This window comes from Rhyacophila brunnea, unplaced genomic scaffold (genome assembly GCF_057557595.1).
Source record: "Rhyacophila brunnea isolate RB1 unplaced genomic scaffold, BYU_Rbru_1.0 scaffold_23, whole genome shotgun sequence".
Classification (NCBI taxonomy): Eukaryota; Metazoa; Arthropoda; class Insecta; order Trichoptera; family Rhyacophilidae; genus Rhyacophila; species Rhyacophila brunnea.
In genome coordinates this window covers 21,245,925-21,259,537 of record NW_028232893.1, presented here as the reverse complement: position 1 = coordinate 21,259,537, position 13,613 = coordinate 21,245,925, and the positions used below count along the sequence as shown (strand labels likewise).

The window sequence follows — 13,613 nt, the reverse complement described above, 5'->3', positions numbered from 1 at the left end:
TAAAGCAATCATTATTCATAAGATTTTTATCACACTTGAATGGTCAAAGACATAGCTTATAATAAATATCTTTAGAATCATCTTCAAATGTGTTAATCTTGCCGATTTTTTGAATAATAAAATGCCTAATTTTTGTCAAATTTGGGATCACAGAGATTATCAAAATAATTTTTTATCGTGAATATTTTACAAAAATTATCTCGTAATAAATTATACTAATGGTTTTATAAATGCGTTTAAAAATTAATAAATGTAAAAAATCTTAACACCACTGCACAGTTCTGTACCGAAATATGACTATATTCTAAAACATTAGAGCGAGAGGTTTAAAAGAATACTATTTTATGTAACAAAAATACTTCATGCAGTCATCAAATGTTTAAAATAACTATAAAGGATAATAAGGCTTCAAAATTATTTAAATAGATCATCTACAACGTTTAAGGAGTGTCCAGGATCATGGTTTGAAAATACAATAAAAACTCAATTTTGACCTTCGACGAGCATGTCCCCCCTTAAACCCTGGACACCAAACCATAATATATAAAAAATATTCTTCTATCTATAAAATATCCAAAATTATGTATGATTTAAAGGTTTTTTTTTTACTATTATCTATTATGGCTTGGTTACGCAGGGTTTAATTGAATTTTAAAAACTAACCTACACATTGTAGTCTTAGTACAATGAAAACAAATACGTTTGACTGACAAAGTTTAGTGTGCACTATTTATGTTGAATCTTAGCAGCCTACCTCCGCCACTGGTTCCATGTAAATATTTGAAAATACATAACGCCGGATCGGCCACGTTCATAGATATACCTGCAGGGCGGCAAGAGCCGAACCGACGAGGCCGAGGGCAAGAGAATGTGTGGACAGCCGAAATTGAGATGGCTAGACTGCGCCACAGGAGATTTAAGAATGCTCAGTCAAAGTAATTTAAAAATGCCGACACTGGATTGTCGAAGTTTTTGTAGAAGGCGAAGACCAACCAAGGGCTACAAATAATGCCATAAATAATAATGATGACATAACTTGGATGGATATAGGGAAATCTGACACCACTGATGAGAAATTATACAATAATTTATTCAAGGTTAAAGCTATGTATTCACTAGGGGACAAAATGTCTCAACATGGAGTCTACGTGACGCGGGGCATGTATGCTTTTGGTCCGCGTCAGATGTTGGCGAGTGTAGACGGGTGTCGCTCATCGGAATGTTCATTCTTCTTTGTAGTTGTTGCGCACCCACCACCTCTTCTTCCTCTTTCATTTCGATAAATTACTCATTAGAATAATTAATATGTACGCAGCCCAATGTCATGTCTAGCCACTAATGACACGTCTACACGCCTGAGATTACTCTAATTTTACCTATTAAACATACGCGCCGATGGCTTCACAAATAATATTCAATAGTGTATAGGTGAACTAGCGTATTTTTGACAAGCTTACCAGAAAAATAAAACTACGTTTAAAAAGATAATAATCTACCAGTGGCGGTTTTATCTTTCTGCTATTTGGTTTGTTTATGTAACTGTATCTGTCTTGTTTAAATATATATAAATTACAACACTCTCTGTGGCCGAATTGGTAGAGCGGCCATCAGTGGCGAAGGGTGGAGGTAGGCTGTTAAGATTCGCTATAAATAGTGCACACTAAACTTTGTTAGTCATATGTATTTGTTTTTATTGAACTAAGACTACAATTTACAGATGGTATTAGTTAGTTTTTAAAAATCAATTAAACCCTGCCTAAACGAAACCATAATAGATTTGGTCTAATTTGGGCAATACGACAAAATTGTGTACAATTTTTGATTCATAGTTATTTGTTTTCGTTGGATTAAAACTACATATTACACATATTTTTGGTTCATTTTTTTGATTCATTAAGCCCTGCGTAAACCAAACTATAATAAATAAAAATATTATTCTATCTATAAAATACTCAAAAGTTATGTATGATTTAATTGCATAATTTTAGATATTTTATAGATAGACATGTATTTTTTGACTAAAATCTATTATGGCTTGGTTTCTCAGGGTTTAATTGAATTTTAAAATCTAACCTACACTATCTGTAAATTGTAGTCTTATTTCAATGAAAACAAATATGTATGTCTGAAAAAGTTTAATGTGCACTATTTATGGCGGATCTTAACAGCCTACCTCCACCCTTCGCCACTGGCGGCCATCTATGAAGCCGTAGGATCCCGTAAAAGTAAAATAAAAGTACGTATTCTGTTTGTCACTAAAATACTGAAGATGAAATAAAATTCAGCCTCTGAGTCATGCAGGTATGATTGTCCTGACTCTTATTTTTGGTGACTGCGCCTATCTCCCTCCAATAGGCACTCTTCGCCACTGATAAATACCAATATAATTTTGGGACATGATGTATAATTTACAAGGTAAATAAATAAAACACAATTTAAAATAAATTCTATTTAATTTACATGAATAAATAATACGACTCAAATCCGGTCTCACAAGCAATAAACTGTCTCCTTTTAAACATATACAATTTGGAAGCCATACCAAAGCAGGCTTCTTGATCTAAATTCTAAACCAAACAATGAATTTTGAGTTAATGAGTTAAATTTTCATGAAATTAAATAGTTTTGAAGAATAATGAAATAACTGCTGTATTAAGTTAATATATAATAGTGTAACATGGAGATTTTGAAATTAACTTAATCGAAGGTATGTGTATGAAATCATGGCTTTTAATTTATCTAAGCACACGATGAATTAAATTTTTGAATAATTTGACAGCATTTTTAAGATGGAAGAAAATTAGGTAGGTACTATCAACTTATGATTAATTTGAGTTTAAAGTTGGAAGAGATGACTCGAAATACGTGTTTGCGGCCTGTCGATATAACTCACTGAAGCCATAGAACCGGTTAAGGTTAATTTCTTAATAAAGTAAACTACTGGGTGGATAATATATACATTTTTATTATTTATTAATTGTCTATTGATAATTGCTATCATTCATTTTCAATCATTATTGGGAACCTAACCATCGACATATTGAAAAATGTGCTTCAAGAAAATTGAGGCCGTAGGATGGTGACAGGAATTTTTAAAAACAGTGACCCAGGACTACTTTAATTAGCCTTACTCCATTGATTATGATATATTATGTGAAATTATACATATATACCTATCAGTGGCGAGGGGTGAAGGTAGGCTGTTAAGATTCGACATAAATAGTGCACACTAAACTCTGTCAGTCATAGTTATTTGTTTTCGTTGAACAAAGAATACAATTTGCAGATGGTCTGGTTAGTTTTTAAAATTCAATTAAACCCTGCCTACACCAAATCATAATAGTTTAGGTATGCTTTGGGCGATCCGACAAAAATAGTGTACACTTTTTCAGTCGAACTTATTTGTTTTCGTTGAATTAAGAATACATAATTATTAGGAAGGTGTTGGTTATTTAAAATTCATCAAGCCCTGCCTAAACCAAACTATAATCGATAAAAATTTTCTTCAATCTATAATATGTATATCTAAAATTATGTACTGCGTATGGCATAATTTTAGATATTTTATAGATAAACTAATGTTTTTTTACTATTATCTACTATGGCTTAGATTAGGTAGGGTTTAATTGAATTTTAAAAACTAACAAACACTATCAACACACTGTAGTCTTAAGCCTCAATTACATTGAGCTTCTTTAGAGCTGTTTATTGGCGAATTTAAAAGCGGGCGATTCAGCTACTGCGATTTGATGATTACACACAAAACTTTCCATTCGCTGAGAAGCCACAAGCCAGTGACTATTTTGACAGAACGTAGTTCGTTTTTTTACCGGGAGGTTGGTACAGCGCAGACGCAGTAGGCCGGCGTGTAGCGTGTAAAGTTGACCGGCTTTCAACTTTTCTCGGTAGAGTGTTTACAACCTACTTATTAGCTTATTCAATGATTACACTGGGCGACTTTACAGGCAGATTGTAAATTCACCAATAAACAGCTCGTAAAGAAGCTCAATGTAATTGAGGCTTTAGTTCAATGAAAATAAATGCGTTTGACTGGCAAAGTTTAGTGTGTCGGATCTTAACAGCCTACATCCACCCTTCGTATGTCGTGTCAATCAATATGCTAAACTTAATAATAAGTAAAAATATGTTACCCTTAGTCTATGGTCATATATTATTATAGTCTTGAGTAAAAAAATATGCTTAAGATAAACTTTAATTAATAAGTAAATTTATTAATCTTTAGCGTCTGCGATGCCTCCATTTGTGATGGCAAACGTAGCTTCGTTCTCTGGCAGGTCGGGAGAGTCGTAAATCTTGGCGATTCTGTTCTCCCCTCGTCCCTTTTTGAGAGACACCCGCGTGGTTGACGCATGCGCGAGGATATTCCCCCCAATGGGCTTCTTGGGGTCGGCCTGGAAGGACAGAGTGGCTCCGGGATCCGACGTCATCTGGTTCGTGATGAACACGCTCACGTTGTACTCTTCGGACAGCTGGGAATATAAAATTTATAACGTATGGCATATATAATATGAATAACTTGAAATTCGCTGATACTACACTAATCATTAGTGATGAAAGAGAACTGACAGAGCTGCTACACCGGGTCACAAATATAGCCTCCTTATTAATAAGAATAAGACCAAGTTATTGGTTATCGGTTGGGTTAACCTTCTACTTTGACTTGTATGTAAACAAATGTATGATGTGTCACTTGAACTGATTTACCGAAAGCTAATTGTTTACACGTACATGGATTTACTGCTGACAGTACATATTATCGCGGCTATAACAAGAAAATGCATGTGCAAATATATACTATCCTGCAAATTGCAAGATTGCATGCATGAAACAAAAAAGTTTGAAAGCTTCTGAATTTTCACGTGACATCTGCGCTTTCCGATATCTGAGCCTGCGCAGTAGAACGATAGTGGCGAACCTGCCAGGAAAAAAATAAACTACACCATGCAGAGGCTTATTTTGAGGTTAACCGATTTTCACAATTGTCAAATAGTACCATAGAATGACAACATCGCGTCTCGCTTACTCTTGAAGAATAAGATTGACGAGACAGTCAGCACTTTTACGTATAAACGTTATTATCACGACAGTTTAAAACGTGTTCGGAAATTTGTACGTATGCAGTTAGCCGTATCACACTTCACAGTGAAATGTTTATCGGAAATATATGGTCGTATATTAGAGACCGTCCAACTTCTTTGGGTCGTATAGTACTTAGATAAAATTCATGTCTAAATAAAACACGGTTCTTGTCGGTTTACAGGAAGCCACGGCAAACAAATTTTGAAAATAGCAAAAATACTGTATCATTTGTTGGGTTAAGTAAGATTAGTTTAGGTTAGATTAGCTTAGGTTAGGCTAGGTTAGGTTTTCATCCTTGAATTCATGAATTTTTCCAAAATCAGAGATGACAGTATAGTATACGGTCATCTCTTTCCGATAAGAAAGCTTTCGGTGAAATGTAATGCATACAAGAATAAAAGCTCCATTTTGACCCACGCTGAGCACGTCCGCCCTTAATAAAGTCTTTATGACATATGTAGGTACCTACTTTTAATATATTTCCGAAAAAATAGGTTCATAAAGTATATTTCGTGGCCCGCCAGGTACCGCCATGCTAATACCTACTGACATTTTAATGGGTTAATGGCCCTACCAAACCACACCCATTCTTAATCGGGCATATCACAGGACATTACATTTGATGTGTAGTATGTATATATTTTACGAATGGCAATATCTCAGGTGCAGTTACCCAAGTACTGAGGTCGCCACACACTCAAGTGTGCTTTTACTGATTCTACAGTGACTTTTTAATAAAAGTGCCCATGGGAGAGAAGAACACGGCGAATTAACAAAAAGAATTAGTCTAGTTAATAAATATTAAGTAGGTATACAAAAACAATAGCTCATAATATCAAATAGACAGTGCGAACCTTCTGCAGACGAGAAAGGACCTGAGCCAGCTTTTGTTGCCTCTCGGCCAGTTCCCCGCGCCCCGAGAAGTCCACCCGGAACAGCGCCATTATGGAGTCTACGATCAGCAACTTAAACACCCCCGCTTCCTCGTGGAATTTGCCTGCCACGTAATCCAACAGCTCTGCCTGAAATTATTAACGAAAATAGCGTTTACTTACAATCTACTTACAGCCACCGATGATAGCCATATATTGCGGACCACACAGTCGACAATTTGTTTTCTTAGTACAATGAAAATAAATAAGTATGACTAACAAAGTTTAGTGTGCACTAGTTATGTCGGATCTTAACTGCCCATCTCCACCTTTCGCCACTGGGCCCAATCATAGTAATGTAGGGAAACAATAGTGTAGTAATATAAGTGAAACAATCACAAATACCCAGGCTTTGAGAAAATTATATAAATGTATTGCTACCTCACCAGGAATAAAACCTCGAGCCACCTGATGAGAAGCCATTACTTTACTATGATTGCAGCTAATATAAACAATAGTTTCTTTCAACTTCATATATTTAGGTACCATTTAATGGAGAAGGTTAACAACTTTGGGTGTGATTTTTAAACAATCAAATTATCTTCTTCTTACCAGATGCTCAGAGGTGTATCCACGAGCATAGAGGACATTGTCGAGGACTGCATTCTGATCCAAGTTGAATCTGTCGGCGATTGGACGAAGTCTGTCTGGACGGCTGAACACAACATTTTAGGAACAATATTTAGAGGGCTCAAAAACAGGTACAAAATTTCTGGGAAAAGGGGTCAACAAGGAAGACATGGTGTTAGTTCAGTATATGTATATCTCTTATTTGCTAACCCTATAGCTATAAGTGCTCGTAAATTAATGCCCTTATACTCAATATAAAGAACAGAAAAGTAAGACCAAAGGGTTTGGACTATAATTACTACAGGCATATTTTACATGGCCAGAATTCACATTTTCCTGCTATTTGCCATTAGTTTCTACCGTTCCAGTTAAATGAATTCCAGACACATGTGTGCATTTATAGTCATGTCTGTAGTACCAAAGACCAAGGTTACATAATGCGATTGTATAAAGTTTTTGATGTTGTTTTTTTTTTGTTTACGCCCGATCAATGTCTCGGCAAAGAAATACGTTGCCGGTTTAAGAAAAAAGGGAACATTCTCGTAAAGGTGATGGAACATGTTGACATAACATTGTTGTCCCTTCAAAAATATTAAATCGGGGTTTCTCTGTAGTATGTGATTTTACCGCAATTCCACATTTTAGTGTGCTGAAATTGGTAGTCAAAGACTAATAATAAATTATTAACATTCTGTTTGTTGGTGGATTGAAAAATGGCGAAGTATTCTGACCACAGAACAGATAATAAATAGAATACCGATAGGCAATATTCAATACGCTGCATGGTGAAGCAGGCTTTTGAATGTGTGAGTGTCCTACGAAAATGAAGCACGCATTATGCACGTGCAATAGTGTGTGTAATACACCAACATTAAATGAGCGTAAATGCATAAACCGAGAGCAGTTTTTAGTATTCGACGTAAAACGTATTCTTAACACGTGTGTAAGTTTAACCCGGATTCTTCCTTACTCGAGTCGGTTACCTGCTATTGCCTTACCGGTTGTGTATTTCAGTTCCCATTATTTCTGAGTTCCCTGATTCTGACGTTGATTTTATACACCTAAGGCGATATTTTTAATTTATTAATTTTATTTATTTCAAATAAAGATAACAACTAACGCCAACTTTGATTCCTACGGTTGAGGTTATTTACATAATAATATGTACTTTATTTTAATATCTTATTTATCCTCAACCATTTATAAAATAATTAGTATGTATTTATGAATGTGCCCACAATGCGCGAGAGGCTACGTATCTACTTGTGAAGTCGTTGGTCTTGAGTCCCGGGTCTGGAAAATTCACATGTTGTTTTTTATTACGTTTGGATCCAGAGTATAGACTTAGTAGGTAGAGTGAATGGCTAACATCTATTTCTCATGAAGAAACTACTTCGTGAGGCAGCCACGATCCACATCTGATCGCAGAGACAAAGATGTAAATAAAATAATCTTGATGCTAATACATATAATATTCTTATTTCCCCTCTTGCCAAGGAGTCATATAAAGCACCGTTCTGGAAGTTACCTTTTTATGAAAAATAACGTGGAATTTATACATGCGGTTGACTTGTGCCATGAAATATGATATCTTTCTGGCAGGCATGTTAGGATCGGGTGGTTGTATAGATGTATGGAAAGGATACAAGGTGTGTTCGGTGTCGAGGAAGATGACCTTCCCTCCGGTGTAGCCATTAGCCCGGGGTAGTTGCGAGGTGACGCAGAGCGTGTGCGACAGCTGCGTCTTGCCAGTGCGGAACTCACCAAACACCTCAGTGATGGCCATCGACTCCACGCCTCCGCCCATCAGGTTGCTGAAACATACCCCAGCACAAATTCTTATTACACCAATGTTTTACAAATGGGTTCCACAAAGAATTTTAAAAAAAAAACATTAAAATCCACATGACATTTTTGTCAGGTACTACAAGATTCGAACATTTTTCGCTACACTGATGGAAACACTTATGGAAACTTTAAAGATATAAAACCTAGCTGATCAACACCTCATTGGTTACGAACAGGGAATGCAAAAATAATGAGAGGCACATTACTTGAATACGTGTATTAATTAAGGCGCTAAGTACCAAAAAAATAAAAACTGACATTTTTATAGAAAAATGTTCTACATACCAACGCCAATAACTTCAACTATAGTCTAAGTGCCTCAAGCAAGTCAAAAAAATACAGCAAAATAATTAAACCTGTCGACGGTGTAAGTCCGTTGGCGTGTTTTATTTATAATGGTGTAAGTAGCACTGCAGTGGTCAATGGCATTCAATATTAAATAGCTGACGATGGTGTGTTGACACTTGCGAGTTCTTAATACCTAAAATTATAGAAGCTGCCGTGATTGCTTCACACTGTAAAACTACATATTACAAAAGGTCTGCTTCATGAAATTTTACTGCAATGACTCGGTATTTTGTAACTACAGGCAATACTATTTTTTGATACTTAGAGCCTTATTTAATACACGTATTCACTTTTGGGCAGTCGCGAAGGGTGGAGGTATGCTGTTAAGATCCGCCATAAATAGTGGACACTAAACTATGTCAGTCATACTTATTTGTTTTCATTTGAAATATGACTACAATTTACAGATAGTGTTGGTTAGTTTTTAAAATTCAATTAAACCCTGCAAAAACCAAGCCATAATGGATAATAGTTTAAAAAAATACCCGTCTATCTATAAAATATCTAAAATTATGTAATTAAATCATACATAATTTTGGATATTTTATAAATAGAATATTTTTTTATATATCATAGTTTGGTTTAGGAAGGGGCGGCTTAATGAAATTAAAAAATGCACCAACAATATGTGTAATAGTATGTATTCTTAATCCAATGAAAACAAATAAGTATGAATGAAAAAGTGTGCACAATTTTATCGTATCGCCCAAAGCATACTAAGACTATTATGGTTTCGTTTAGGCAGAGTTTAATTGATTTTTAAAAACTAACCTATACCATATGTAAATTGCAGTCTTAGTTCAATAAAAACAAATACGTAGGTATGACTAACAAAGTTTAATGTGTACTATATATGGCGAATCTTAGCAGCCTACCTCCACCTGTCGCTACTGCTTTTAGGTGTGATAGTAAGACTCCCACGATGGCTTAAGCGTCAAGCTATAGCGTCGTGGGTCCCAGGTTCGAATCCTGGGTCTGGCAAGTACACATATTGTTTTTCAATTTGTGTATGAGTCACGAGTATGGACCTAATAGGTTGAGCAAGTGGCTGACATCCATTTCTCGTAAAAACAAAATCTGTCAATACAATCCCCCACTCTGTGGAGGCCCATATGATCCTATTAGGATCGGACATGGTCGAAAGAAGTAAGAAGGTACAATTCTTGAGTGTAGAGAAATATGGGATAAACTTAAGGGGGTACATGCTCAGCGTAGGTCAGAATGGAACTTTTATTGCATTTTCAAAGGATGATCCTGGACATTCCTTAAACGTTGTAGATAATCTATTTATATAATTTTGAAGCCTTATTATCCTTTATATTTATTTTAAACATTTGATGACTGCATAAAGTATTTTTATTACATAAAATAGTGTTCTTTTAAACCTCTCGCTCTAATGTTTTAGAATATAGTCATATTTCAGTACAACCGAAAAAAAAATATTTTTTGAAACGGTACATGTTCAAACACGCGCGTTAACATGATCTTACTCCCTACTTCAGTTTTAGTTTGTCAATTTATGGCTACGGCCGTATGTTGTAGCTTAACCACTGGGGAATTCCAGAAGAAATGGTGTATTTAAAAAAAACACTACCTTATTCTTAGGTCAATAATTATTATAAAGCAATCATTATTCGTAGGATGTTTATCACATTTGAATGGTCAAAGACATAGCTTATAATTATCTTCAAATGTGTTAATCTTGCCCATTTTTTTAATAATAAAATGGCTGATTCTTGTCAAATTTGGGATCACAGATATTATCAATATAATTTTTTATCGTAAATATTTCACTATAATAATGTCGACATAAACAATACTAATGGTTTTATAAATGCGTTTAAAAATTAATAAATTTAAAAAATCTTAACACCACTGCACATGGATGTACTGAAATATGACTATATTCTAAAATATTAGAGCGAGAGGTTTAAAAGAATACTATTTTATGTAATAAAAATACTTTATGCAGTCATTAAATATTTAAAATAAATATAAAGGATAATAATGCTTCAAAATTATATAAATAGATTATCTACAACGTTTAAGGAATGTCCTGGATCATGCTTTGAAAATGCAATAAAAGTTCCATTTTGACCTACGCTGAGCATGTCCGCCCTTAAGCAGGGTATAAGAATATGTTATTTTCAATAGTTAGGTTACATCTGTCTCGTAATATGCATTAAGGTTTGTCACGTAAACAAAACACGCATTCAATATTGGTAAATATTTGGGGATTTTTTAACTGTCCATTGAAGAAATTTAATAGACTTTTCATCATTTTGTGGCACACTTTGTCGTAGGTACAAAGAATTATATTTTTGAAGAGACGTTATATTACTATGCTATAAAACTGGCCCATCTATTGAGAGTTTGAAAGAATACTTTTCTGATTTTTTTTTTCGATTTGTCGTCATATAGTTCGGCAGAAGTCAACGTACGTAGGTACTTCATATATTATATTATAAATCTAATTAAATATGTAGTATTTTTTTGTTTTACCGCCCTCTGATTTCTGCCGCCCGGGTGTTTTTCACTTTTAGCACCCCCCGCTTGGCGCGTCCCTAACTACAACAGGCCATGGAAACCCTATTACAGTAGTAGCAATAGAGCAGTCAGTAATTTAGGTGAAACAATCACAAAAACACCCAGGATTAACAAAATCACATTAGTCGTGATGTTTGTCTTCTGTTTATACAGCGCATGAAAAAAGTTCGAAAATCAAATATGGCGCCCACTTTCATGTCAAAAAAAAATATAGCAGCTATTTCCATAGCTAATCCACCAAAATGCAAATAAGCCAACAATGGATTAAAACAAACAATTTTTACGAAGCAGTTATTAACTGCGTAGGTATCTAGGCCCCAGGCTTTTATGCTTTATAGTAATAGCCATTGCATGGCCATTGCTGAACTTAATATTATTAACATCAGACGAATATTCTATTCGTTTGATATCCCACACGCAATGACAGGAAAAAAGTGACAGCAACGATACCGATGTTATTCAAATAGACATTTATTTTTTCACTGAAAGAATCGTTAATGACTTACTCGAGTTCTTGGCTACCGGTGCTGATGCGGAAGACATTCTTCCGGCAATCGCTCACTTCTAAAGCAGTCATGAATCCGACAGAATGTATTTTCTGGCAAGCTTCTTTGATTTTGTCAACTTTCGCGTCGGAAAATCCCTTAATATTGCTCAACTTTTTCTTTGTGGTCATCTGAATACCTTTGATGGTGCATATCCCTGACGCCTTTAATTTTTTTATGTCTGCGACGTTTATCCCATGTTGTTGTAAGATGTCTACATCTTTAAAGAAACTTTCTTCGTCGTCAACTTCAATTAATTGGTCATCCAAATGCTTGCCGTCCATTTCCCTGTGTTTATCTTTTTCTTTTACCGCTGAAAATTAAGAGACAATAATTTTCATCGCGCGATGACCACAGACAATGAGCTCTGTTTTAATGCAGGCGCTCCATTGCCGAGCGAAAAGCCCGAGGAAGCTCGCCAATGGAGCGCTGGCATTAAACTATCGATTTCAAAAAATATACCTAGGTACCAGTGGCGCACCCGGGGGGGGAGGTGGGCAAGGGGTCCTGGCACCCCCCCAACATGAAAATTTTCAGAATGATTTTAAACATTGAAATTGAAAGGCAATAAACTATACATTGGGCTTAGAGTTTAGACAAACAAAAACACGGCAAAAAATGATTTGTAATTATTCTCCAGCAACCTTTTTAAAAAAAATCAGAGATTTTAATTTCTAACACAAAAATTTCGAAACACTAATATCGGGTTTTTTTAGAAACCCAATCCCTAATGGAATTGTCAAAAAAATCTCGGTGTCCACCCGATTTCCGGAGTGGTGTAGGTCATAGCTAGCGAGGGCTGACAGGACTCTAGCCCGGGGGTCCGGGCTGTGAGGGGCTCGGGTTGTGGGGGGCCCGGCGTGTCGGGTTGACCTGATAAGTGAGATAAACACACATCATAAATTAGCTTTAATAGTACAAAAAAGTCGCCTGCGGTGCTATTATACTTAATGGCCATGAACATTTTAAATTATATAATTGTGCAATATATTTTCTGATTATTATATTATGTCGATATGTACTCGACAGCTCCATTATTAAAGTAGATGTATTAAAAATCGCCAATAATTCACTGTATAAGTAGATACCCCTAATTTGAACTAAAACACAATTCAAAAACGTTAAAGCTATACCTCAGTTGAGGCACGGTCTAAAAAGATCGTGGCTAGGCGATGCGTGGATTGCGGGTCGCGGGTGCAAATGACGATGTCAAATGAAATATAATGTGTCATATAAATCCAACATGTGTTAATTTAATGTTCTGTTTATTGTTCTATCAGTAACAATAATAATATATTCATTGACATGTTTTCTTTTTAAAGTAAATGGGTAACGTTTTTAGTAATCTTTACATGATTTAAGAATTGATACGCCCGTCGCCATCACGAAAAAAATTGACGTGTTTCCAGCTCGACGTTCTCTCTCCGAATGGCAGCGAGTCCAAAATTTCGTCGCACCTGTAGTTGAAAATTATTTGCCGTTTCACTAATCTTAGCGGTAGGTAGGGGGGCCGCCAAATATCCTAGCCTGAGGGCCCGTTTCAAGATGTGCATAAATTAGGTACCTACTTACAGGGACGGCTCTTGTATAGGAGCAAATGTGCACTGATCTCCTAAATTATTATCTAATAATATGTACGTATTCAAATAACTACATTTATTCTAATAATTAATTATTGTAAAATATCTTTAATTTGTCGCCCGTCCGCTAAGCGCATCCACGT

General features: G+C 35.5%; 1 protein-coding gene across 1 annotated transcript; it reads right to left on the bottom strand.

The window, feature by feature from the left end:
- Positions 1–4,232: 4,232 nt before the first annotated feature.
- LOC147069698 (meiotic recombination protein DMC1 homolog) lies at positions 4,233–12,174 on the bottom strand. Its single transcript, XM_085950697.1, has 5 exons — positions 11,852–12,174; positions 8,249–8,416; positions 6,585–6,687; positions 5,955–6,122; positions 4,233–4,490 (listed from the first exon to the last, which is right to left on the bottom strand). The coding sequence occupies exons 1-5, from the start codon at positions 12,172–12,174 to the stop codon at positions 4,233–4,235; spliced, it is 1,020 nt and encodes a 339-aa protein (XP_085806823.1).
- Positions 12,175–13,613: the final 1,439 nt, after the last annotated feature.